General features: G+C 55.3%; 2 protein-coding genes across 19 annotated transcripts in view; one reads left to right on the top strand and one right to left on the bottom strand.

Annotated features, from left to right (window-relative positions):
- Nucleotides 1-573: 573 nt before the first annotated feature.
- On the top strand, nt 574-10774 carry SPACA6 (sperm acrosome associated 6). 14 transcript variants are annotated; one of them, XM_037819983.1, is made up of 9 exons: nt 574-2426; nt 2785-2862; nt 7670-7738; nt 8311-8334; nt 8591-8668; nt 8754-8863; nt 9250-9406; nt 9487-9697; nt 10669-10774. In XM_037819983.1, the coding sequence occupies exons 1-9, from the start codon at nt 2228-2230 to the stop codon at nt 10700-10702; spliced, it is 960 nt and encodes a 319-aa protein (XP_037675911.1). In that variant the 5' UTR covers nt 574-2227; the 3' UTR covers nt 10703-10774. The 14 variants fall into 14 exon arrangements, with proteins under 14 accessions (XP_037675911.1, XP_037675899.1, XP_037675900.1 ...); XM_037819980.1 differs by lacking the exons at nt 574-2426; nt 2785-2862; nt 7670-7738; nt 8311-8334; nt 10669-10774 and adding exons at nt 7753-8256; nt 9970-10168; nt 10206-10235; nt 10435-10652 and having other exon boundaries at nt 9204-9406; nt 9487-9793; XM_037819971.1 differs by lacking the exon at nt 574-2426 and having other exon boundaries at nt 2628-2862; nt 8619-8668; nt 8816-8863; nt 9204-9406; nt 9487-10774.
- Nucleotides 10775-14662: 3888 nt separating this feature from the next.
- HAS1 (hyaluronan synthase 1) overlaps nt 14663-26678 on the bottom strand; it is a 29091-nt gene continuing 17075 nt past the window's right edge. For 4 of the 5 annotated variants that reach the window (XM_037819929.1, XM_037819926.1, XM_037819925.1 and 1 more), the window contains 5 exons: nt 23597-23678; nt 19939-20640; nt 18434-18659; nt 17741-17873; nt 14663-15997 (listed from right to left, as the gene is read on the bottom strand). In XM_037819929.1, the coding sequence (XP_037675857.1) occupies nt 15322-15997; nt 17741-17873; nt 18434-18659; nt 19939-20640; nt 23597-23605 (1746 nt within the window). In that variant the 5' untranslated portion in view covers nt 23606-23678 and the 3' untranslated portion in view covers nt 14663-15321. Of the gene's footprint in view, nt 15998-17740; nt 17874-18433; nt 18660-19938; nt 20641-23596; nt 23679-26678 lie in introns of those variants that run through there. The other variant, XM_037819928.1, reaches the window with a different exon arrangement.

The following is a 26678-nucleotide window of genomic DNA, read 5'->3' as shown; positions in this document are numbered from 1 at the left end:
CCCCAGCTCCAGACCTGGCTCCGAGCTGCGAGGGGGAGGGAGGGAGCGAAGGAGAAAGAGAGAGAGAGGGAGGTAGGGAGGGAGAGAAGAAGAGAAGGGAGGGAGACAGAAAGAGAGGAAGGGAGGAGGGGAGGGAGAAGGACGGAGAGAGGGAGGGAGACCTGGGAGGAAGAGAGGCTAAGGAGGGAGGGAAGGAGAGAGAGAGACAGAGACAGAGACAGAGCTGAGATGGAGGGAGAGGGAGTCAGCGACAGAGAAGGGGGAGGAAAGGTGGGGAGAGAGAAAAATTGAGGAAGAGACAGAGGGTCAGAGAGAATGAGAGACGAAGATGAGGGAAGGAGGAGAAAGGGAAGATGAAATACAGAAGGTGGAAAGAAAAGGAGAAAGGAGAGGGAGGGAAAGACCATCTGAGAGTGAAAAAAGGAAAGAAAGAAGGGGGGAGGGGGGCAAGAAGACTGAGAAAGACCGTGGGGAAGATTTTGAAAGGAAAGACTGAAGAGCACAGGAAAAGAATGAGCAGGGCAGAGGAGACGGCAACCAGGTGAGACAGAAACCGAGAAGCGACAGGGAGAGTGGGAAAAAGGAAGGGGCGGGCAGGGGGAGCAAGAGCAGGCCACTGAGGAAGGACCTGGGAGACGGAGATGGAGCTTGGGTCAGTGAGAGCAAGGGAGATGGAGAACCAGGCAGAGCAGGGCCTGAGGGAGGGTTCTGGGGTCCCAGGGCCCTCCTTGGAGTCCTGGCTCCTGCTTCTCCCGGCCCTTCTCTGAGACTTAGTCTCCGCACCTGTGAAATGGGGGTGCTAATAGCGCCTCCTTCTCTGGAGCTCCTGGGGTGCCAGTGAGCCCACTGGTGCAGCGTGAGTGCTCCAGAAACCACAGCTGTCATTGTGAATGATGAGAGGCCAGAGGTGGGGGGTGGGGGGAACCGAGGGTGGCTTCGAAGTTCCAGAAGTTCTGTAGCCCCCTGGCTGCTCTCAGGGCTGGTCCTGATTGTTTGCAGCCTGGCATGGGCTGTAGACAGGGGAGGTTCCCTCTGTCCCCACACCCCAGAAGCCAGGCCCCCCATCAGCTGCACCTTCCCCAGGGAGGCAGGCCTGGCTGGACTCCTGGGTCTGAGGGAAGAGGGCTAGGGGCCTGGACTCCTGGGTCCTTTGGGGAGGAGGGGACTGTGAGCTTGGACTCCTGGGTCTGAGGGATAAGAAGTCTGGAGGGCCTGAAATCCAGCGACCTTTGGGGAGGAAGGGGCTGGGGGACGCCGGCGTGGACTCTGGGGTCCCTGGTGAAGAAAGGGCTGGGGGCCCAGACTACTGGGTCCCTTGGGGAGGCGGGGGCCGGGGGCCCGGATTCCTGGGTCCTGGCACCCACCCGTAGAACCGACCTTGCGGGGCCTTCGCCGCACACAAGCTCGTGTCTGTGGGTCCGTGTCGGGCTCACCATCGCGGCCGGGCCTTCCCCGGCCCTCCCCAGCCCTCCCGGCCCCCATCTGTGTGTCCACCTGCCGCGCCCCCCGGGCTGAGGTAGGAGGTTGTATAGTTGAGGAGGACACCCAAGGAGATCACTATACAGCCTCCTAGCTTTCCCCAGGCTGCGTCCTGCACGGGACGGGGTCCGGCCGGGACCCCCGACCCCTCACTGCCCCACCCTGCTGGGGCCCTGGGAGGAGGAGCTGGGCCTTCTCCTGCAGCCTCCCTGCCTCCCCTTGGTTCCTATCCCGTCGAGAATTCTCTGTGCTGCTTTCTCTGTCTCTCCTTTGCTGCATGTCTCTTCTGGTGGCTTGTCTCTTTGGATGAGGGGCTCTAGACCCTCCATCTCTCTCCCTTGCAGCATTCTGGGTCTCTAGCCCCCTGTCCTTCTCTCGGTTTCTCTTTGCTCTTTTCTGTGTGTGTAGCTCTCTCTACGTGGTCTCCCTGTCAGCCTCCATTTCTCTCCGCCTATCTCTGTGCCTCTGTCTCTGACACCCCCTGCTCGTCGTGGCCGCCCCGCCCTGCACTGCCGGCCTCTGGGTCCCTGAGACCCTTTAACCTGTGAGGGTCTCCAGGGTCACAGGTGAGGTTCTTGGGAGCCTGGCGTCCGGCCCAGCCACAGTCCTGGGGGTTACCGGCCTGACCCCTGACCCCTCAGCCCCTTCTTCCCTGGAGGCCCAGTGCCCGACCTCTGGCCCCACAGCCACCAGCCCCGCCCCTCCCAGCAGTGACCTCACAAAGGTCCCCAGCTTCTCCCCAGGAGACATGGCCCTGCCGGCCCCCTCTGCCCTGGCGGCCCTGGTGCTCGTCGTGGGTCCCGCCTGGACCTGCCTGCTTTGCTTCACCACCCACGACGATCGCCTCCAAGTCTGCCAGACCTTTGCCGGGATCGAGGGCCCGAAGCTCCAGGAGTGCAGGAAGGCGCTTGTGATTGCCTTTAAGGGCCTCACGGAGGCCAATATCTGTGAGGAGACCCCAGCCCCGGCCTCTGGGGCCCTGGGAGAGGGTCAGGGGCCGGGGGGGCAGAGAGAGAGACGGAGAAACACAGAAACTCAGAGACAGGAGAAGAGTGACAGAGACTCAGAGAGAGACGCACAAAGAGCAAGAGGGGGACAGAGCTCCTGAGCTGGGGGGGACAGGAGAGGGTAGATAGAGACCCAGAGGGAGGATAGAGACAGCCAGGGCAGGTGGAGACTGAGAGAGAGGGAGGATAGAGACTGGGCTGGGGCGGGAGGTGGGGTGGAAGTGGGAGAGTGTCCACATCGGGGACACAGGGTTGGGGGAGCAGCTCCTCCCAAAGCCTTGGCCCGCCCCCACCCCAGACTACGATGAGAGAAGCCACCTGCACGACCTCTTCACCCAGACGGTCCACTCCCTCCAGGAGACGGCCGAGGCCAACAGTGAGTGGGGCCAGGGTGGCGGCAGCAGGAGGTGTGGGGATGGGGGGCTCCCAGGAACTCGGCAGAGGTCTGGGAGGGGGTGACACTAAGAAGCTGAGCGAGCAGGTTACTTGTCAGGGAGAAGGGAGAAGGCAGCGGTTGCAGGACTAGGCAGAAATCTCCTAGGGTCTGAAGCAGGCAGGTGCGGCAGAGCAGATCGCTCACTGATGGCAGAGAAGAGGGACAGGGTAAGGCGGCCCTGGGGTGAGACGTGCGCCTGCAGCTCTGGAAGGACCCACTCATCTGCAGGGGGACCTTAGAGCTGCCGGGGGACCTCAAGGCTGCGGGCACGTTGGTGGCCGAGGAGTGGCACCGGCAGTAATTGTGCCTTGTCACCGCGGTCTCGGGATGCACTGTGCCCCCAGGGGCGGGAGCATCTGGAGTGCTGCTGTGGGAGATAAACCGGGCTCTGCATCTGCAGTCACTCCCTATTGCCTGGTCTCACCCACCAAGCCTTGTGCCCAGGGTCCCCAAGGATGGGGAAGATCCCACCATGCGGGCTGAGTTTGGAGGGGTGGGTGGGGGTGTCTGGCGGGCAGCACAGAGAAAACTCTAGCCCTAGACCACCCTGCAGAGGGAGACGTGAGAACTCAGAGCTGGAAAGGAGGTTCAGGAGTGCAGGAAACACCCTCTGCCCACTTAGGCTATCTTTTCCCAGAAGGTTTTGAGCAGAGGAGGAACAAGTACAGATTTGGGGGGCTGTGGCGGGGAGAGACTGGGGTGAGGGTCCAGGATGGGGAGAAAGGGGCCTGGGCCAGAGCTAGGGCCATGAGGAGGGACAAGGGAGCATGGGGGCAGCATCAGGGGACTGGAAGGAGGGTTAGACCACAGTGCCCAGCGTCTGGCCTCATGACTGGGTGGGTGGTAGGGATGGGGGTTGTCCCTGAGCTGAGGAGCCTGAGAGAAGGAGCAGGGGTGGGGGCAGGTGTGAGCTGGGCTGGGCCACAGTGGCTCTGAGGGGCTCAGGGGACATCCAGGAGGCAGCTAGATACCTGGCCCAGGGTTCAGTGGAAAGGTCAGGGAGCTTGAGACTGTCTGAGGGCACTGGGGAGCCAGAGGAAGGCTAGAAGCAAGGAAGGGGCAGGGTCAGCCCTGGGAATGGACATATCCCTCTGGGGCCTTGTGGGGATGGGTGGGAGGGAGAGCCTGGAGGCCGGGAGAAGGCTGGTGCAATATGTTCAACAAATATTTATTGAATGTGCCAGGCACGACACTGGGGACAGTGGGGAAAAATGGAGATGGGGGGCACCAGGGGTGTCCAGATCATTTTAAATAGGGTGGTCAGGAGAGGGGTAAATGAGAAGGTACAAGTGAGCAAAGACCTTTAAGAGGTGACAGTGAGAGCCACACCCATAGGGGAAAGCTCCAGGCAGAGGAATGAGCCAGTGCTAATACCCCGGGGCTGGTGGGACTAGAATACGATCAGCAAGGAAGAAAGTGATATTAGATGAAATCAGGTAGCAAGGGCCTATGCCTGTAGGATCCTGGAGGCCAGTGGTCCTCAACCCCCTGGCAGACATCAGAATCTTCTGGAGGAGTTGCTCATTAAAAAGCAGGTTGCTGGGCCCCACCAACCCAGTTTCTGGCCAGGAGGTCTGGGATAGAGCCCCCGAAATTTACATTTCTAACAGGTTCCCAGGAGAGGCTGATTACACTTTGAAAATCACCCTTGCAGGCCACTGTAAGGACTTTGGCTTTTGCTCTTGAGTGAGATGGAGCAGCAGTTGGAGGGCTTTGTGCAGACAGGATCTGATCTGGGTTTCAGCGGGATTCCTCTGGGAGCCAGGTGGGCAAGGGCAGAAGCAGGGAGACCCGTGCGAGACGGTCGGTGGTGGCTGGGCCCAGCCACGGTGGTCCAGGTGGGCTGAGATGAGGTCTGAGCTGAGTAGGGTGTGAGGTTGGGGGAGAAGGAAGATCATGGATTTGACCATGTGCCAAGCCAGCCCCGTACAGGGGAGAGACTGTGTCTGCCAGGCAGAGAGCTGTTTGTTCGTTATCCTCAAAGATCCTCAGATCCTCCAGTGTGAGCTCTTAGAGGGGCTTTCAGAGCCCCATTTTCCTGATGGAGAAGCTGGGGTCTCAGCTGGACAGCAAGGGCCAACTCAGGAAACAATCTGGAAAGACTGGACCAGCTGTACATCCCTGAAGGGTGTGGGAAGAAGTGAGGTTGACTTCTAGGTCTCGCGATTGGAGGACTGGAGACATGGGCCTGGCAAAATGCCGCTGCCTCTTGGGGGTCCCAGTTGATGACATCTGTGTCTATAACCCACGGAGTGGGGAACAAGGTAGAGAGATGAGAGAAGGGTACCTTAATGACTTAAGTGTGCAAGTGCTGGAGCCTGACCACCTGGGTTTGAGTCTGTCTAGCTGTGTGACCTTGGCCAACTTACCTAACAGTTGTGTACCTCAGTTTCCCCATTTTCCACTTGGGGATGGTGCTGTTAACAGCTGACCCTTCTCCGGCACTTGCTCTGTACCAGGCAAGGCACTAACCTTTACGGATGTTCTCTCCTGTGAGGCATGTCTGAGCACTGTCTACGCTGTGTGGCCTTTAGCCCTTACCCCCACTCCAGTCCTTTGATGTGGGCACTTTATCTCCCTGTTTTATGAAGAAGCTGATGGAGTCACTTGGCCAGGGTCACATGGGGAGAAGGACTTGTGATTGATATCCCAGAGGGAGGGAGGGTGCGGTCATGGGTGGATGGGGCAGGACTCAGACAGATGATCAGAACCAGAGCCAGAGCTCCTAACTCATAAGCACCCCATTCCAGAAGACTTCAGACCATCTGTCCCTCCCCGTCGTTCACATGGTATAACCCAAGTCATGTCTCTTGGCCTGTTTGGAATTATTTCACTCCATCCTGCTCCCACCATTTATTAGATATATGACACACACACTCACACACACACCCTGGCTCACTTGGAATATCCTACACTTGCAATCCCAAGAATCTCTTAGTTTGGCCCATGGATGACTCCTCCAGCATCCTGGCCTCTTGTTTGACATCCCCCTCCTTACTCTGACCACACCCTCCTGGCCATCTGCAGCCCATAAATCTGTCCTGTGGCCAAGGAGAGACCTTTAAGTCCCTGACCCCTCAGGTTGAACCCTCTTTCCAGCCTCAATACACCCTCTCTCCAGCTAATACCCTGAAATCATCCCTTCAGCCACTCTTTGGCCAATATACTCAATTCCCTCCCTTTTGGTATGGTTTTAAGTCACAGAGAAACCCCTACCTCACCCCAATGGCTTAAACAAGCTACAAGTTTTCTCCCATGTAAAATAAGTCTTGAGTTAGGCACTTAGGTCTGGTATGGAAGCTACATTTTTTTAAGGGACCAAAGCTCCTTATAGCTTTCTGCTGTAACACCGTAGAGTATATCCCTTGTCTTCCTGGTCCTAGCTGGCTGCTAGAGCTCCAGCCATCACAACCAAGTTTGGGGCAGCAGGATGGAAGAAGGGGCCAATAAGATGGCTACTTCCTATAATGCACACATCTCAGTGGCCAGAACTTGGCCATGTGACCAACCCTAGTTGCAAGGAAGGCTGGGAAATGTAGTCTGTTCACTGGTTGGCGCTGTCCGCAGCTGAAATGCAGTATTCTGTTACTAAAGAGAAAATAGGTATTTGGAGACTATTGACAATCCCTGCCTCATCTCTGTTTTCCAAAATCACATCCACCACCGGATCAATCCAGCCATCCACTTCTGCAAAAAAGTTGCAAAACCATACAGTTTGGAGGCCACTACAGTGGTGGAAACCCAAACACCTATGAGGGCAGGCAGGGAATGTAAAAGTGAAAGGGGAAGGACATAAGAATGAATAGAGCTTGAGATTGTGGAGAAGTGGATGCATGCCTTGTTTAACGAGGTTGGCTGCTACCAATCTCCAGCTAATTTCTGCCTTGTGGAAATGTTGTCTCCAGGTTACAAGTCTTCCAATTTTTTTCTTAAAGAAAAAAGCCAAATGTTTTATGTGACTTGCCCAAATTTTATATGTTGGCAACTGCTTCATATGTTTCTTTTCATGCTTTCCAAGCAAGCAAGCAAGCAAGCAAACAAACAAAAAAACACATCCAAGGAATGGATTTGGGCCATAGGCCATCAGTTGTGGCCTCTGGTTCCAGCTGGACCCTGGAATTCATCCTACACATTTTCACTGAGCCGTTTCTAAGACTTGGTCCCCTCTCCTGGGTTCTGGGGACACGGCACTAAAGGACGTGTTCACTTACAGCTTAGCACAGAGACAGACCTAAATGATCACCACAAATATGAGTACATGTGAATACAAACGGGGGAGAGCTATAAGTGAAATAAATGGGGCACGATGAGAGACAAAGACAGGGAAGTAGATTAGATTTGTGGCGAAGTAAGCCTTTAAGGAGGTGTCACGAGGTAAGACATGAAGGATGAGCAGTAGGGGGAGGATGTGGTAGGGACAGAAACCAGCACGGGCAAAGGCCCCGGGGTGCTAAAAACATGAATATTTTCATATTAGGGTAAATGGATGGATGGGGGGGTCACGAGGCCAGAACATGGAGGCAGAAGGAAGATGTATGGTAGATAGGGCGGGAGGAGGAGAGGAGGGCAGAGGTTGTGGTGTATTTCAGAGACAGAGATAGAAAAGGGCTAGGGAAGGGGCTTGTCCCAGTGACAGCGGGTTCTGTCGAGTGAGGCCGGTCATAGGGGACGGGAGGATAGCGACAGCCCCGGATGGGGTGGGTGGGAGAGGGGGCAGACTCAGTGAGAGGCCCCCTCCACTCTCCAGAGTCCTTTAAGGATGCCTTCACCGATGCCGCGGAGAAAATGAAAGAGGAAATAACACAGCTTAAAGAAGGTAAAGTAGACTCCATCTCCCCCTCTCCCCCTAGAAACACAATTAGGATACCCCACTCCTGAGACCCCAGTCCCCTTCCCTCAATCCAAATTCCCTGAGCCGTTCTCTTTGTGGACTACACTTGACTGAGCCTTCCCACGCCTGGTGCCTGGACCACGCTGGGTGTGGCACCGCCCCTTCGACGTTAGGTTTCCTCCAGCTGGGACCCCTGCTTGGCAGCCCCTGACCCGACGGGCTGGGGCCCCTTTCCTGGATCTCTGGCCCTGCGCACTCTATGAAAGGTCTCCTCTGTCACTAGACCCGCCCAGTGAACTACTTCTAACGGGGCCTCAACTCCTGCCTAGCAGGGCCTCCTGATTAGGCTCTGTTCCCGCCAAAGATGGCCCTGGATCTAGCTCCGCCTCTGGGGAGGGGGGCACACAGCAGGCCCCGCCCCGCCCCCAGGGGCGTACAGAGACCCGCCCTGCCCCCTTGGAAGTCTGCATCCAGCCCGGTGACATTCTCTAGGGGAGCTTCAGGTAGGGTCCCTCCTTGAGCCTCCCGAGGTAGTAACCTTTCCTCTTCCTCCGCAGCCCAGCCCTGCGTCCCTCCCTGCGGTAAGGACTTAATTCAAAGCTCAGAATTGCGGGCTGTGAGAGCATGGGTAGGTCGCCCTGGAGAAAGTGAGGAAACCAGGTGTAGCTCGAACTCACCGAAGGCGGGTCCAAGAGCCCAAGCCAACCAGTGGAGGGAGGGAACGGTGGGCCCGGCGAATGTGGGGCCCAGGCTCCCCAGGGAGGCTCACTAACGAAACATGGAGTGGGGAGGCAGGATGGAGACAGCCCTCCCGGACCCAGCGGGCCCGCCTCATAGGTCTCCAGGAGTTCTCCCGGCTCTTCAGGTGCCGCGGGTGCTATTCCACCGTCTGCGACCTCCCGCTGGACTGCCCAGGTGAGGGGCGGGCCGTGGGCTTAGGGGTGGGGAGAGCCCCGGCGCGCCGTGGGCCGGGCCCGAGGTGACCCGGGCCCTCCCGCAGTCAAGGACGTGACGGTGGCGCAGGGCGATCAGGCTCTGTTCTCGTGCGCCGTGAACTTCCAGCTACCCGAGGAGGAGGTCGCCTATTCCTGGAAGTTCGCAGAAGGAGGGGTGAGTCGGGGTGGGCCGGCGTGAAGCGTGTAGCCGGCGGGATCTGCTTTAGAAGAAGCTGGGGCGTCAGGACTCAGGGCGGGGTACTCGGGAGAGCTCAGTCTACACTCGGGCTTAGTGCCAGGGAAGGGGCTGGAGCTCAGGGCTGGGTTAGGCGTTAGGATTTAGGGAGTAAGGAGAAGGGGCAGTGCTTGGGGCCGGGGAGCCAGTAGGGGGCTCGGGGCTCGGGAGGCTGGGCCGTGCGTCGGGGATCGGCGAATTAAGGCTGAGGGGCGGGGCTCTGGCTGCAAGTCCCCGGGTGGCTGGTCCGGGTTAGGAGCGCACGATCTGGGCGCAGCAGGCGTGCCCTGCAGCCCCCTCGCCTCCAGCCTGCGGGCATCCCGCAGCTCCGCACCCAGGACCAGTCTCACTTCCGCGAGCTGCGGGGGGCCCGAGGGAACCTGGCGCGGATCCGGCCGGCGCAGGCCAAGCACCAAGGGACCTTCTCCTGCGAGATCAAGCACGACCAGCGCCTCCTGGCGCGGCTCTACTTCTTCCTCAACGGTGCGGGCGGGGCTGCGCGGCGGGCCGGGGCGGGGCTTGCGGGCGGGTCGCGCGCCCGGCTGACGTGCGCGCCCCCGCAGTGACGCGGCCGCCCCCGCGCAAAGAGGGCGCGCTCCAGGTCTCCTTCCGGGAAGTGCTGAACTGGACGGACAAGGAGGGGGACGTGGTCGAGCCCTGGAGGCCGAGCCTGGGCGAGCTGCTGGCCCAGCCCGGGGCGCTGACGCCGAGCAACCAGTTCCTGCTCGCGCTGGCTGCGGCCTTCCTGTCAGCGAGTCTGACCCTGCTTGGGTGGTGAGTCCCCGAGCCCGCACAGCCCCCGCATTTCTGAGCTTCCTCCCTCAGACCCCGGAGTCCAGGTCCAGACCCTCCTCCCTCCCGAGAGTCCAGGCCCCCAGACCCTCCTCCCTCAGACCCGGGAGTCCAGCCCCCAGACCCTCCTCCCTCGGACCCTCCACCTTCAGCACCGGGAGTCCAGGCCCCCAGACCCTCCTCCCTCAGACCCGGGAGTCCAGCCCCCAGACCCTCCTCCCTCGGACCCTCCACCTTCAGCACCGGGAGTCCAGGCCCCCAGACCCTCCTCCCTCGGACTCGGGAGTCCAGGTCCCCAGACCCTCCTCCCTTGGACCCTCCTCCCTCAGCCCCGGGAGTCCAGGTCCCCAGACCCTCCTCCCTCGGACCCAGGAGTCCAGCCACCAGACCCTCCTCTCTCGGACCCGGGAGTCCAGGTCCCCAGACCCTCCTCCCTCAGACCCGGGAGTCCAGGTCCCCAGACCCTCCTCCCTCAGACCCGGGAGTCCAGCCCCCAGACCCTCCTCCCTCGGACCCTCCACCTTCAGCACCGGGAGTCCAGGTCCCCAGACCCTCCTCCCTCGGACTCGGGAGTCCAGGTCCCCAGACCCTCCTCCCTTGGACCCTCCTCCCTCAGCCCCGGGAGTCCAGGTCCCCAGACCCTCCTCCCTCGGACCCAGGAGTCCAGCCACCAGACCCTCCTCTCTCGGACCCGGGAGTCCAGGTCCCCAGACCCTCCTCCCTCAGCCCCGGGAGTCCAGGCCCCCAGACCCTCCTCCCTCAAACCCTGGAGTCCAGCCCCCAGACCCTCCTCCCTCAGACCTAGGAATCCAGGCCATTTTGTCCTTCAAATCCAAGAGTCCGGGCCCCATCCACCTTTGGAACTTGGGTGTTTGGGACTCCAGGACTCACATTTCTGGCCCCCAACCCCCTGACCCTACCCCACATGCACACGCACCTCCTTGTTTCCCCAGGATGCTTTTTCGTTGGTATGTCAGCACCAGCTAACAAAGGTATCTCTGGTTTCTTGTCCCCCTTTCATCCCTAAAATAAAGAATGTGTTTTTGTTTTTGTTTTTTAGCTCTAGCTTCTTTCATCTTTGAAAGTGGTCACCACTAACTGGTTGGAGGAGGGGATAGCCCAGGTGAACTTTGGCCCCATAATTACAACGGGCAGAGCCCTCAAGGTGGGAGGCCTGTGCTCAGAGCTTGGGTGCAAGCCCAGATCCTTCCCCAGAGTCTGCCAGCAAGATTTCTGACAAGCTCCTCAGCACGTCCGCCTGCAGAAGGCAGAGGATGTCCCCAGAAAAGCCTGTTCCTCCGCAAGGCTTTGCTCTGACCACAGAAGGCACTGCTGTCCACTCAGCTGCTCTAGCCAGAAACCTGAGTCATGATTAATTCCTCTTTCACAACTATCCATTTCCAGGTCTGGGCCATTTTAACTCCTTAATGTCTCGTGAAACCTGCCCTTCCTCTGTGGTTCCAGCCACCGCTGTCTCTCACCTGGCTGACTGCAACAGCTCCCCATGGACCTGCAGCAGCCACTTGTTGCCATTAGAACAAAAGACAGATTCCTTACCAAGGCCTCTGGGGCCCTACATGATCTGGCTCCTGCTGACCTTGCTAGCCTTACCTCCACTCCCCATCTTTCTACCCTGCAGTTTTGCTGGCCTTTTTTCATACTTGTATTCATCATGATTCTTCTGCCCCCTCTCCAGACCTTTGTACCTGCCTGAACTAATGTTTTCTCTTTTTCATCTTTTTAACTCAATTACGATCCCTCCCCACAAGCATCCATTATATGAATTAATCCATTTAATTCTCATGATAACCCTGTGAGGGAATTTATTGGAGCAACCCCACCTCCCTCTCATCCCCTTTGCTACTCTCCAGCTCATGGTCTCCTTTTTTTTTGTCCTATGAACATGGAAGGTTCAGCCCATCTCCAGACCTGTGCTTGTGCTGTTCTTTGTACTTGAAAGGCCTTTTCCCCAGAACTTCATGAAGCCATCTCCTCCATATCACACAGGTCTCAATCCAGAGGTCTCCTCTGAACCTGGGCCCCTTTCTGCGACTTCATGACATCACCGTATTTTAGCTTCTGCATCCACTCTGAACCTAATGTTAACCTAATAATAGTTTAGTAAAAATATTTTTGTTTTTGTGTCTTTGCACCTAAAAGATAAGTTTCTGGATAGGTCCTTATTCTTGTTCACTGCTGTTATTTCCCTTCATTGACTCATTCATTCAGCGGATATTTACTGACTGCTTACCATGTGCCAGGCACATTCAAGGCTCTGCAGACACAGCTGTGCCCTCATGGAGCTGAGAGTCTAGTGGCTGAACAACAAGAAAATTAAGTGAAATAAATACAAAGTAATATAATAAGAGCAGTGGAGACTATAAAGCAGAAAAATGGGGACTATTGGAGGGGTGAGTGGAAGCAATAAGATCTTCAGAGAAGGACTCAGTGAGAAGGTGACATTTGAATGAAGACTTGAAGGGGATGAAAGAACGTGTGGCTGTCGGGGTTAAGAGCATTCCAAGTCAAGGAAAGAGCAGCAGCAAAGGCAGGCACGTGCCTGGTGTGTGGCAGGAGTCTGGCGTCACTGAAGCAAAGCTGTAGGAAATAAGAAGGCAGAGACGTCAGAGGACACGGGACCAGATCACACAGGATCTTGGCCCCTGGAAGGCCTGTGGATTTTCTTACGCATGAGACGAGCTGAGGGCAGATTTTGAGCCAAGTTGGATCATGATCTGATTTTGATTTCTACAGGATCCCCATGACTACTGTGTGGATCATAGACTGGGGGTGGGAGTGGGGGAGGAGGACAGGGGGAAGCAGGAATCAGGTGCTGCGGTGATGCAGGGAGTAGGTAGTGGTTTTAATCCAGGCAAGAGATGTTGCTTGGGGAGAAAGGTGATGACATTGGAGGTGAGGAATCTGTTCTGAAGGTAGAGCCAATGGGGTTTGCTGATGGCTGGGAATGTTGGGTGTGAGGAAGAGAGAACAGTACAGCAGCACATCCAGCAGAACTTTCTGCAGTAATGGATATGTTCTCTCTGTGCGGCCCATGCATGTAGCTCTGGAGCACATGAACCTTGGTCAGTGCAAAGTGAGGAATTGAATTTATAATTTCCTATAGTTTTCATTAATTTCAATTTAAACAGTCCCTGTTTGAAGATGGCAGAAGTAAGAGAGGCATGGGTCTGGGTATACTTAACTATGGGTCACACTCAACTTTAACTCGGTTTACTTCACTAAGAACTCCTTGAAGGCAGGAATAGGCTCTTAGTCTTTTCCATATTTGCAAACCTGGCTAAGTGTCCAGAGTTCAGTAGGTACTTGGTCATTGATTTGGGGACTGATGAATCAAAGAACGAATGAATGAAAAAGATTCAATATTCCTGCCTGATAGTGGTGACCATCTTGGATGGTGCTGCTCTGGCACTTTTGGCCTGAGATGCTGGAAGGATGGAGTTGTGTTTCCTGAGAGGGGACTGTTGAAGGGGCAAGTTTTGGTGGTGGTCAGGAGGAGATGGAAGGACAGATGAGTTGTGTCTGAGATCCCTATCAGCAATCAAGAGGAGATGGGAGGACAGATGAGTTATGTCTGAGATCCCTATCAGGAATCAAGTCTTAGAGGCAGGTAGGTAAACAAGTGTGAAATCTAGGGGGCAGGTCTGGTCTGAAGATAGAAATTTGGAAGTCTCTGGCATGAACAAAGCATTCAAAGCTACAACACTGGGAAACGAGAGCACATGGGCAAGAGAAGAGGTCGCTGGTGCCCTGGGTTTCTCTGATGTTCAGCCATCAGTCCCATTGAAAGGAACCAGGAATGGATACCAAGGGAAGAGGAAAACAAGGAGGTTGAAGTGTTCTGAAAGCCTTTCAAAGATGGGAGAGTGACTAGCGGTATCAGGTGCTGCCAAGTCATGAAACAGGCCTTATAAACCAAGGCAGAGATCATTGGTGACTGTGACAAGAGCAGTTACCATAGAAAACTGAGGCCAACCACCCGAGTGGCATGGGTTCAACCAAGAATGAAAGCCAACACCATTAGCTGTTAGGGAAACACAAATCAAAACCATAATGGGTGTCACTTCACACCCACTAGGATGGCTCTGATCACAAAGACAGGCAATAACAAATGTTGGTGAGGAGGTGGAGAAACTGGAACCCTCATATACTGCTGATGGGATGTAAAATGGTGTGGCCACTTTGGAAAATGGTTTGGTGATTGCTCAGAAAGTTAAACATAGTTACCATGTGAACCAGCAATTCCACTCCTCGGTGTATACCCAACTGAAGTGAAAACATGTTCCACACAGAAACCTGTACATGAATGTTCATAGCAGCATTAAAGAATGGCGACAACCCAAATGTCCATCAACTGGTGACTGGATAAACAAATGTATATCCATAAAATGGAATATTGTTTGGCACTGAAAATGAATGAAATAGTGATACATGATACAACACAGAAACATGAAAATATGGTGAGTGAAAGAAGTTAGTCACAAAGGAGCATGCGGTGTATGATTCCATGTAGACAAAGTGTCCAGAATAGGCAAATTCATAGAGACAGAAAGAAGATCAGTGATTGCCTATGGCCTGGGGGATGGGGTGGGGTGGAGGCTGAGGAATGACTGGCTGGTGATTCCTTTTTGGGGGTGCTGAAGATATTCTAAAATTAAGGTCTGGTGATGGGTGCACAACTGTATAAACTTACTAAAAACTATTGAATTGTGCACTTTAAATGGGTGAGTTTTATGGTATTTGGATGATATCTCAATAAAGCTGTCCAAAAAGAGAATGAGAGAAGAGAAATTGGAAACATACGCAGACAGATCTCCAGGAGAAAGAGGAAACTGAGACAGTGGCTCCAGAGAAAATGGGTCAAGATGGGAAAGTAATAGCATGTTTGGTGCTGATGGGAAAGACCCAGGAGGAGAGAATTGATGGTGGAGCAGGGGAGGAAGAACGGATGGACGTAGGTCTTGGAGTACTTGGCAGGGGTGGGGTCTAGGGCCCAAGTGAAAGTGGGGGCGTTAGCTTGGAGCACTGACAGGCCATTGTGGAAGGTGGTGTGGTGGGCACAGATGTAGGTGAGTGGGATGACAGAGAGGTGGGATAAATGAGGAGCTGAGTTCTTACCCGCACATGCCTGGCCCATATGTGATTAATATTTCCCATTTCCTCAGTGGGAACTGAGGCTCTGAGATAGAGCGTCTTGTCCAGAGTCAAGCAGCTAGCACCCAAGACAGCTGAGAGTCCCAAATTCTCTATTGTACAGCCCCCTCCATTCAAAAAAAAGGGGGGGCTCAGAAGAAAATAAATAAAACTCTTTATTATGTCCTGATCACACAGTGCAAATGGAAATTAAATAAGAACAAGGACAACGTGGGGGGCCCTCTTCCACCTGCCCCCCCCAAAAAAAAAAACCCACACCGTGATCAATAAATACCCCTCCCGAAAGACCAAGAACTTCCAGCCCCACAGAGTCCAGACTTGAGAATCTTCGGGCCACCCGCTCATTTCACAGAGGAGGAAAAAAACGTAAGGGCCAGAGAACCACGCCACACGCTCGCAGCCCCTCCTCGCAGGTGCCTCCCGCGTCCCTAGACTCACACCTGAACGCGGTATCCCCCCGACCGCCGCCGGCAGAGCCTCCGCACGCCCACCCAGTACAGCGCCAACATCACCGCCCAGTAGGCGGCGTAGGCGCAGGCCCCGGCCGCCAGGTGCTCTGCCTCGGCCGCACGGGACGGGCCGCTCCAGTCGGCCGCGGCCTCGCTCACCACGCTGCGCACCAGGCCCCCGAGGAGCAGCAAGGCCCAGAGGGCCAGCGGCAGCACAGGGACGTAGTTGGCGGCCAGCTTCCGGCGGCCCGAGGTGCCCCAGCCGCTCTGGTTCATGGTGGCCAGCGCCAGGAACTTGGCGGGCAGCAGGCCGCACATGTACAGGGGCGCGTAGAGCGACAGCAGCACCATGCGCGCACAGCCCCGCAGCCAGGCCGCGAAGGCCGCCTTGGCCAGCGCCACGCCCTGCACGCACAGCAGCACCCACAGCAGCGCCCAGGGCCGGCCGGCGTAGAAGAGCCGCAGCACCGTGGCCGCCACGAAGAAGGGGAAGAGGCCCGAGACCACCGCCTCGTAGGTCATCCAGGCGTGGTGCCGGTGCCACCACAGCGCGTTGTACAGCCACTCGCGGAAGTAGGACTTGGACCAGCGCGTCTGTTGGCTCAGCCAGCGCAGGAAGGACGAGGGCGTCTCCGAGTAGCAGCGGGAGCGAGGGGTGTACCTGGGCGGCAGGAGGGGGGGGGGGGGCATCAGCATCCTGTCCTGGGGGCAGGCATAGGATTCCCCAGCCAGACTGAGCCAGAAGTGGCCACTGTGGGATCTGCGCAAGTTTCTTAAACATTCTGGGACTCAGTTTTCTCGAACAGGCAATGGGGTCAATACTGGTTCACGCTTAATGAGGATATCATGAGAAGTGTGTGAGGACAAATGGTAAGTGCTTAGGGTGGGTGTATAGGGCTGGCTGGATAAATGTCAGCTACTGCTGCTATTTTTATTATGACTAATACTGTTACTATTTCGGTTACTAATATGATTCCTATTATGAATGCTATTACTAATACGACCACTAATATATCAGTAATGCCATTATTGGCAGGCTCTGTGATGAGAAATCAGACAGGCACGGTTCCTGCCTGGATGGAGCCTCTCCGGGAAATCCTCAGGCCCCCCCTTCGCTGCCATGGCAGACATCACAATCACACCAGGCCAGAATCCCTTCCATGGAAAGCTGTCGGGGCCATCAGCTTGTTAGGAGAGGCCAACGTCTCCTCTCCTCTTGCATCACTTTGCAAGGAATCCAACAACCCCTTTTCACAACTTTCCCTTCCACCCTGCTGATCTAAACCAACCCCCCAGGGAATGAGTTGCTTCCTCAATGGCCTCCCTGCTTTCGCTTTCCCTAAAACAGCCTCTTCTCAAACCAGCAGCCAGAAGGAAGAGGGAGCCTGTTGGAACAGGAGGCCACCCCTCGCCCGAAGCCCTCCCCCGGCTCCCGGGGCTTAGCCCAGTCCTTGCCGTGGCCTACAAGCCTGGTGTGAGAGAACCCCTGGTTAGCTCTCTGCTTCTCTCCCAACACTTTCCCCCCTGCCCACTGCTCCAGCCACACCATTTTCAGTCCCAATCCTACCTCAGGTACCCTACCTGACATCTCATTCCCTACCCTAAAACTTCCTATTCCCCCATTGGTATCTTTTACTTATTTATCTTATTTGTTTGCATCCTCCAATAAAGATAAGCATGAATTTGCATCTCTCTTGTTCACTGCTGCACCCCCTCCCCCCATCCCTCCTCACATAAAACGCTACAGGCACGTCACAAATATTTGTTGAATGAATGAAGGTCTGGGGTCCCTTGTTATATCCCAGGTTCTCTCAAGGCAGCCCAGTCTCTCATTGGGTATCAGTTTATAGACTCGATCTCCCCTGAACTTCCCTTGGTCTAGTCCCTGTACCCCCCAAAAGACTCATTGAATCACATCTCTTCTCCTGAAGCACTCGCTAGAGTTTAGGTGCTTCCGTCTTCTCTCCCTTAAGTCCTTGTCACTGGCTTTTTCACTAGATAAATCCTGCCCTCTTGCTCTCCCCACACTACTTGGAGTAGTCTGTGTTGCCTTGGTCTCTGTAGTAGAGGCAGCTCCCCCCACCTCATGTCGTGCCTTCTAGGAGGAATCACTCACCCTCCCCTTGCCTCACTTGGTACAGTCCACTAGGTCATAAGCAAATGTGCACCTTATGGTACCTTCCCTTCCCCCCTAAAGTATCACTTGGTAGGGTCCATTGGTGCACTGCAAATGCCACCTCTGCCCCTTTGGCGTCTTCCACTCTACCCAAATGTCTCACTTGGTAGAGCCCATCGTCCTGCAGTTACTTTGGGCATGGAGAATTCCCAACATCCCAGATCCCAGTCTTCCCTGGGATACCCTCTGGCTTCAGCACACACCAGACCACCCGTCCTCTCAGCTTACTTGGTGGCGTAGCCCATGCTGAGCATGCGGTTGGTGAGGTGCCGGTCGTCCCCAAAGGTGCAGTGGGTGCCCAGGAACTTCTGGTTGTACCAGGCCTCGAGGAACTGCTGCAGGAGGTTGTTCCGGTATAGGCCTAGGTGGGGGTGGGAGAGCTGGGGCCTCAGCCTCTGCCATCACCAACAGCTTTCCAACTCCTATCTCCAACCCAAGCCCATCTCCAGTTCGAACTCCATCCCTAACCATCTCAATCCCACTCTATTTCCCAGTTCTATCTCCAACAACAGTCGCAGCCCTAATCCTGTTTTCAACCTTAAATCCAGCTTCATCTCAGACTTGCTCCCTGTCCCTGACCCATGCTCACTTCAACTCCAGTCTCCCCCCAACCCCATCCCTAATCCCCCATGTCTATTCTCAGCCCTATCCCCAACTCATCCACATTCAAAAATCCACCTCCAACTTCAACCACGTCTTCAACACTAACCCCATCCCACTCCCTTTCTGAAATCCTTCCTCAGCCCCACTCCAGCCCCAGCCAAAATGCCATCCCCACCTCCAACTTCCAATCTTAACCCCATCCTTGATTCCTACCCCAGCCCCATCTTTGTCCCCATTCTTGACCACATCCCCAAACCCCTCCTGATCCTTTCTCTCTCTCCGCCCATCCATGGCCTCCTGAGCCCTGCCCCTGCTCACCAAGGGGACCGCTAATGCAGGACACACAGTGGAAGTAGCTCTGACAAGCCCGCTCCACGTTGAAGGCCACCCAGTACCGCAGACTGCTCAGGAAGCTGACCCAGGAGTCCAAGGGGTTAAGGATACGCACATCCCCACCAACAGCCCCAACACGGGGGTCTGCATCCAGCACCCGCACCAGCTCCAGGAGCGCCATGGGGTCAAGCCTTGTGTCTGAGTCACAGACCTGTGGAGTCAAAGGGTCCAAGATCAGGTCAGACCCCTATGTAGGGCTGGTACTTGGGGAGAGGGCACCAGGGGACAGGGAGGAGCCAGGGCACTCTGCAACCAACCTGAACATGACATTGACTTTTTTTAGTAATATTAAATGGCTAGTTAAATCTTGACATGATCTCCAAGACCCATGCCCTCATATAATACCCTGCCCTTGAGGGTGGGCAAGACCTGTAACTTGCTTCTAACCAATAAAACATGGCAAAAGTGGGGGGATATGACCCCCATGATCATGTTACCTTATATGACAAATATGAAGGGATTTTGCAGGTGTTATTAAGGTCCCTAATCTGTCGACTTTAAATTTCCCCAGGGTGGGCCTGACCTAATCAGGCAAACCCCTTAAAAGAGGTTCTAGAAATCAGAGACTTGCTGACCACGAGGAGGCAAGCTACCATGAGTTCTATGGCTGCCAAAAATGAATTCTGCCAACAAACACATGAGCCTGGAAAAGGGTCCCTGACCTTCAGATGAGACCCAGCTCCAGCCAACAACTTACTTACAGAGGACCCAGTTAAGCTGTTCCCAGACTCATGCGAACTGTAAGATAATAATTGTGTTTGTTTCAAGGCACCATATGTGTGGCAATTTGTTATGTAGCAGTGGAAAATTAATATCACGCATTAATGGGTGAATGAATTACCACATGACCAAATGAATCTCTGTATTGAAGAGATGGCTAGATACATGAATGAATGAATGAACAACCAAAAACTACATTAAATGAATAAAGGAAGGAATGAAGGAAGGAACCTCTATGTTGAAGGGCTGAATGAATGAATAAATGAATATGTGAATGAATGAATCCCTACATAGAATGGATGGAGGGATGAACGAATGAGTGAATGAGTGAGTGAAGGGAGGAATCTGGACATTGAATGGATGAATGAATAGGTGAATGAATGAATCTATAGATTGGACCGATAGATGGATGGATGAATGAATGAGTGAAGAAACTAGACACTGAATGGATGAATGAGTGAATAAATGAATAACTGAAGGAATGAATTCTATATAGAATGGATGGATAGATGAATGAACGAGTGAGTGGAGGAAAACATCCTGAGATTGAATGGATGAATGAATGAATAAATCAACGAATGAATCTCTGCATAGGATGGACGGATGGATGGAATTGGGCACTGAACAGAGGAATGGATGGAGGTCCGTCCTCAGGGACGGGGAACTGGGGGCTTCAGAGTCAGGGGCGCGTGGAGCCGCCTCCCACTCACCTGCACGTAGTCCACCGAGTCGCCGAGCGCCTTGAAGGCCGTGTACATGACCTCGCGCTTGCCGCCCCAGCGCTGGGCCACGCACACGCACCTGCGCGTCCTCACCAGCGCCTCCACCGCCAGGCGCCCGGGATCCTCCGCCTCCACCTCGCGGTAGGCGCCCGCCGCGCCCGCCGCCGCCGGTTCCCAGGGCTGATGGTAGTTGCCGTCCCACACGTAGGTGGCGGGGTCCTCGTCGGCGAAGACCTCGCGGAACATGTCGACCATGTAGAGGTCCTCGGCGCGGTGGCCGTCCACCACCATGAGCACGCGGAGGCGCGCGCGCGGGTAGCACAGGGCGCGGACGGACGCCAGGCACTGGCGCAGGTACGCGGGGTCCTCCTGGTACGCCGAGATGGTCAGCGCCACGCTGCGCGCCCTGGCCGCGTCCGGGGGACCCTGCGCCGCCGCCCGCCGCGCCGCCACCGCCACCCGCCGGTGCTCCATGTACGCGAAGAGGCTCTGCGCCAGCAGGTGCGCCGAGAGGAAGGCCCCGTAGAGGCCGAAGGCCAGGAGGCCGTAGCGATCGGAGGCCAGCGGCACGCCGGCGGCGTAGGCCCAGGTCATGAGACCCAGGATGAGGAGGGCGAAGGCGATGGTCCCCAGGCGCCGGGCCAGGCCCGAGCAGCGGCGGGCGGCGGGGCTGGGCTTGGGCGCGTCCTGCTGGGAGCGGAGAGAAGGGGTAGAGGCTTGAGTCCCTCCGCCAGGCAGCCCGCTCGGGCTTTCCCCAGCCGGAGGAGGATATTCCCATGGGGGAAAGAAGATCCCCTCGGGCTGCACAAAGCTATTTTCCCCGATGGAAATAATTGTGGCGAACAGTTTATCCAGGCTGCGTGTCCGAGTATATAGATTCAATACTGTTTTTCCATATTTTCAACATATCTGAAATTGCCATGAGGCTTGCACTCACTGGCGCGTCACTTTTTAATTGACAGAGTTCTCCCGCCTTCCCCCTATTGCTTAGGGGTGCATAAAAGAATGGTTCCTCTCACAATCAAAGGCTCTTTAGCGTTGAGACAATACTTATCATATCATCATATCATATCATATCATATCATATCATATCATATCATATATCATCACATCTAGTGCATAAGGAGCTGACCCAGGAGTCAGGGAAAGAATCCCCACACCCACCCCTCAACATCTCCCCACAGGGGTCCCCTCACACAATATCGTACCGGGCAACGCTCTAAGCCTTTTATAGGAACTAACTTATTTCAAACCTCGCAACAGCCCCATTTTACAGAGGGAGCAACTGAGTCATGCAGAGGTGAAGCAACCCATACCCAGTGTCCCAGCTGGAGAGCCAGGAAGCTGGGATTTGAATCCGCAGAGTCCAATCACTAAAACACAACCTTACATCCTGGTTCTACTCCTCAGGAGAGCCCCGGTGGACAGATTGTTCACTGTCACCATACATATAATAAAAAGTAAGGCTTGATTAAGGAGGAAGGGCATCTTGCCTAAAGTCAGGCAGCTCACAAGTGGAGGAGACTTCTGTCTGCCTTCCCAGCTTCCAAAAGCCATGGCAGGGCTTTCCTTCTTCCCTGCATGTCTCCCCCTCAGGACCAGGTGTTCCGCAGGTGTAGCCAGAAGAGCCCAAATCAGATGCCAGACCCGGTGAAGTAGGTGCTCTTACTTCCTCCATGACAGATGGGGAAACTGAGGTACAGGGAGGCGAACTCTGTTGTCCAAGGTCACTCAGGTATTAAGTAGAGAAGTTAGAACCCAGCGACCAGGTACGCTAACCAGCCTCCTATGTCACCAGTTCCCACTGGCGGGCTTGTCATGAGTCAGGATCAAATACATCGTGAGCTGTAAACCTGCTCTGTCCAATACAGGAGCCACCAGCCCCTGAACCATGGCCAGGATGAGTGAGGAACTGAATTTTAAATTTTAATTAATTTTAATTAAATTTTAAAATGGACACTCAATTCACATATGTATGGAACAATCTGGGTGGGTGAAACTCCTTTTGTAACTGTAAATTTTACAAAACCAAAATACAAATGAAGCATCTCCAATGAAAATGTAGTGTCTGAATTGAGAGGTGCTGCAAATACACACTGGATTGCAAAGAATGAACATGAAGGAAAGGAAGTAAAATATATCATTAATATTATCACATCAATTACACTCTGAAATGATAATAGATATTTTTTAGTTTGGCCTATGAGCTGGATCTGGCTGTTTGATTTTGTATGGCTTGCAAGCTAAATGTATCATTTACATTTTTAAGTTGTTGAAGAAAAAAAATCAAAAGAATGTTGATATTATGTAACACATGAAAATTAGATGAAATTCAAATTTTGGTGTCCTTTAATAGTTTTATTGGAACACAGCCACACTCATTCATTTATGCATTGTTTGTGGCTGCTTTCATGCTACAACATCAAAGTTGAGAAATATTTACTCTCTGACCTTTCACAGAAAAAGTGTGCCGACCCCTGATACATTGGGTTAAATAAAACATATTAAAATGAGCTTCACCTGTGGTGTTCATGTGGTAGCTACAGAAAATTCTAAATTAAATATGTGGCTCAATTATGTTTCTATTGGGCATGCTGAGGGGGAGCTCTTAGAGCATGGCCAGGCACTAGTAATTGCTCATTATTAGCAATTATTATTATTTCTTCTAGAATCTTCCTTCTCTGTCCCTTTGCCCCAAACCTGGCCCCACCCGAGTTTCTGGAGGTGGCCCCATGCACGCTGGGGATGGGCTGTGATGGGTGGGAAAGCAGAGGGTCCAAGCAACACGGGTGAACACATTTATCAACCATGGGCACACACACCGACACAGGCTCCGGGACACACATACTTACACGCGACAAGTGACAGTGTGTGGCCCCACGGGAAAACACCCGTGTTCCCGAGGATCAATCCAGAGGCCCACGCTGAGGTAGGACCCCCGCCACACAGGCGAACCAGCTGACACAAGCCCTTCGGCAGGAAGGAGCAGCATTGCGCAGAGACGCAAGAACCACACAAACACCCATGCGGGGGTCTGGGGCCACGGGACAGACCAGGAAGGTTTGAGAAGAAATAGTAACAGTTCAGAGGAGGGTGAACCATATGAAATTGCCACTTGTACAGGTCGGAAGGGGTGGGATGTCGGCGATTTCATTTGGTTCAACCTAGTATTTATGGGACACATAAAATACAAATGCAGACCCATTGGTGGCAGCAAACACAGCGCGCGCCCCCGCACACAGGTGTGCACGGGTTTCCCGCAGGAGCAGAACATCTGGAAACATGGGCAGGAGACGCCACATCTGATGCTCGTGCACTCGGGACGGTCGTCCCCACGGGGAGAAGGGAGCCCGCACGTTCAGCCTCATGTGCTCACTGACCCGCGTGCGTGAGCGGGCACACGGATGGCACACGTGGGTCCGACCACGGACACACAGCTCCCCTTGCACACGCGGCCACCAAAGTCACGCACATACATGCACTCATACATAAGTACATAACACACACACGTGCTTGCACACACACTCGTACATTCACAGGTGCCCACAAGAACAAGTCACACTAACACACGCCCATACGTGTACACACATACACGTACTAACACACTCATACACACCTGCGCACACTCACAGATGCTCTTACACACCTGGCTCATGGCTGTGGGGCCCGCCGCGCTCTCTCCTGCCGGCTCGAGCCCGGCGTCTGTCCGTCTGTCCGTGGCGGGAGAACTGGGGGGGGGCATTTGAAGCGCAGCACAGGCGGGGGCGGGCGGAGGGGCTGACGTCAGGGCCGCGCGGGGCCAGGGGCTCTGAGGTCACGGCCCAGCCGGGCAGCTCCACCCGCTTCCCGCCATCCCCCACCCTCCCCAGTCCCCCGTCTCGGCCCCCCCCTCCCGGCTCTCTCCCCCATCGCTCTCCCCCTTCCCCTCCCAGCTCTCCTCTCTCCTCCCCCTCAGTAGCCCCCAGGCTCCCCCTCCTTTCCCTAGAATCAGTCTCCGGGTTGGGTCCCCCAGGGACTGGTCTCAGCAACTGGTGGACGGAATAAAATGCACACACGTGTGTCTGTGGGTGTGACCGAGTGTGCGCTGGCTTGTGAGGCATGACTGTCTGGGACTGGAGCTGTGAGTGATCGTCTGCCTGTCTGTCCAGCGCCTAATTGGTGTGGGTCTGCGTGTGCGTGTGTATGCGCCAGTGTCCGGGGCCAGGGGGCGGGGGGTGGGGGGCCGGGACACTGGGATTCGTCTCCCCACAGCCTCACGGGTGAACTCAGAGAGAGTCGTTGGTCCGCTGCCCCCAGGGGGCTATCTGGGCTCTGTCAGGGCTCTCACCCATCAGGGAAACTGAGTCAGAGTAGTGGTGGGAGTGGTCTCCCTCAGAAGCTAAAGAGACAGGGAACCCAGGGGGTCTGAGCCCACAGCCCCTCTGGGACCAGAAGACTCAGTGATAAATGTTATTGTTTCCATGCCCTTTTCTCTGTGATTTTTAAAAATCTCTGTTTCTCATTCTGTCTTTCTCTCTGTCCTAACTGTGAACTGATAGTGGCTGTCTGTCTCTTTCTTCCTCTGTATCTGTCTTTCTCCCTTTCGCCCCGTGGCTCTGATTATTTATTGCTGTACTTTCTCATCCCTCTGTTTCACTCTCTGAGTCTTTATCATTTTGTCTCTGTCTCCCTTTCTCTGGTTCTGTCTTTCCATCCGTCTGTCCCTGTGTGCTCCGGTTTCTCTCGGCATCTCTCTCTCGTCTCCCACCCCCACCTCCTGTGTCTTCCTCTCTTATCTCTGGGTCTGGGTCTGTCTCTGAAGTTCTCCATCTCTCTGGCTTCCTTACCCTGTCCCCTCTCTCTTTCTCTCCCTGACTCCCTCAGCCCGTGTCTCTCCCTCTTTATCTGTATCTTTCTCTTTCTCTCGGCCTCTGGATGTCTCTCTGTATCTCCACCTCCATCTGTCTGGGGCTGCTTCTTTCTTTCTTTGTGATTTCTGCCTCCTCCTTTCTCTCTGTATCCCTGTCTCTATCTCTTTTTCTGTTTCCCAGATTTTGTTTCTCTGTCTGCTTCTCCCTCCGGGCCTCACTCTCCTTTTCCTCTTTCTCTGCCCTTTTCTCTGCCTCTTTGTTTTGATCCTCCACAATATCCCTGTCTGTCTCTTTCTGGGGCTCTGTTTCCCCCTCTCTCTCTCTGTCTCTCTCTGTTCCTCTCTCTTCCCCCTTTCCCTCTCTCCCTTTCTCTCTCTGTCTCTGTCTCTCTCTCTCTCTTCTCCCCCACTCTGCCTCCCTTTTTTTCTGTCTCTAAGTCTTCATCTCTGCCTGCTGCTCCATCTCTTCTGGCCTGACTGGGGGCTCTCCCCTGCATGGTGCCAGCTCCTCACACCCTGGGTTTCCCTGGGGAGGCAGGTTGTGGGGGGCCTGAGGGCCTGTGCCTGGGGCACCCCGCCCTCCCCAGCAGGGAGGTCCGGGCTGCCCGGATGCGGCTGCCGGGAGCCTGTGCTGCCTGGTGTCTGGCCGTGTCAGGATAGTGGATCTGATCCCACGATGGGAGCTGAGCCCAGGGCCGGAGGGAGGATGATTCCTCTAACCCGGGGGGGGGGGGCTCCCAGCCCAGGCTCCACCCAGAAGCCGGACGTTTGCCTGCCCAGCCCCCACCCCACCCACCTGGGTGGAGCAGCTGTATAAAACCAGAAGTTTCTAAAACCAGAGTGTGGGTGACGGCAGAGGGACCAGAACATCGAACCCTAATGGTGGCTCCTTCCAAGAGTCTGGCCCTAGCCCCATCGTCCCCCAGGACCCGGGAACACAGGCCCCAGCCCCCTTCTCCCTCAGACCCAGGAGTCCGGGCCCCCAGCCCCTCCTCCCTCAGACCCAGGGGTCTGGGCACCCAGCCCCTCCTCCCTCAGACCCAGGGGTCCAGGCCCCCAGCCACACCCCCAGAACCCCTTGCAGGAAGAGAACCAAGACAAGCCAGAAGCTGGGGCCCTCCAGAAGGAGGCAGGGACAACCAGAGCCCTCCCGCACCTCCAGCGGCCTCTCCCCTGAGACCCTCCCCTCCAATGGCCCTGAACCTCCAGTCCCTGTCCCGAGTGCACAGTGGCCTCCCCAAGATTTCAGTCAGCATCAGAAAACATCAAGGTGTGTGGGACAGAAGAGCAGGAGACAGCCAGGCAGGAACCCTGGCAAGGCAGAGGGATTTTATTCCCTGTACCGACGCCTCTGCAGCCTCTGCCGGGCCAGGCTCTGGGCTGGGTGGTGCCAGGCACGCAGGTGACTCAGACCCTGCCCTGTCCCTGGGGAGGCACAAGTCTGATGGAGGAGTCAGCTGTATAAACAGAGGCTCACGAATAGTGTGAGGATGGCCCCACCCGGCCGGAGAGGCAGGGGAGGCTTCCTGGAGGAGGTGACGTCCTGAGGAGGAGTTAGCCAGGGGATGGGGAGTTGGGAGGGGGCACAGGAAGGGCTTCCCCGGCTGGAAAGTTCAGGCGCTTGATGTTGCGGGAGGGGTGGGGGGTGCAGCCCACCCCAGGCAGGGCTGTGAATGCCAGACTCAGAGGCCGAGGCTCTGTCCTGGGGTCCTGGGGAGCAGGTGAGGGGCAGGGTCAGCTCTGGGGCCCTGTGAAGGATGGACAGGAGGTGGAGAAGGGCGACTGTGACCAGGCTGACCGAGTGAGTCGTGGGGTTGTCCCAGAGATCCCAGGATCTTCTCTGGGCTACAGAGAGCTCCGAGAATCTGCGCTCGGATGG

The sequence above is a fragment of the Choloepus didactylus genome, chromosome 27 (assembly GCF_015220235.1).
Source record: "Choloepus didactylus isolate mChoDid1 chromosome 27, mChoDid1.pri, whole genome shotgun sequence".
NCBI lineage: Eukaryota > Metazoa > Chordata > Mammalia > Pilosa > Megalonychidae > Choloepus > Choloepus didactylus.
This window is presented reverse-complemented; position numbering and strand designations above follow the sequence as displayed.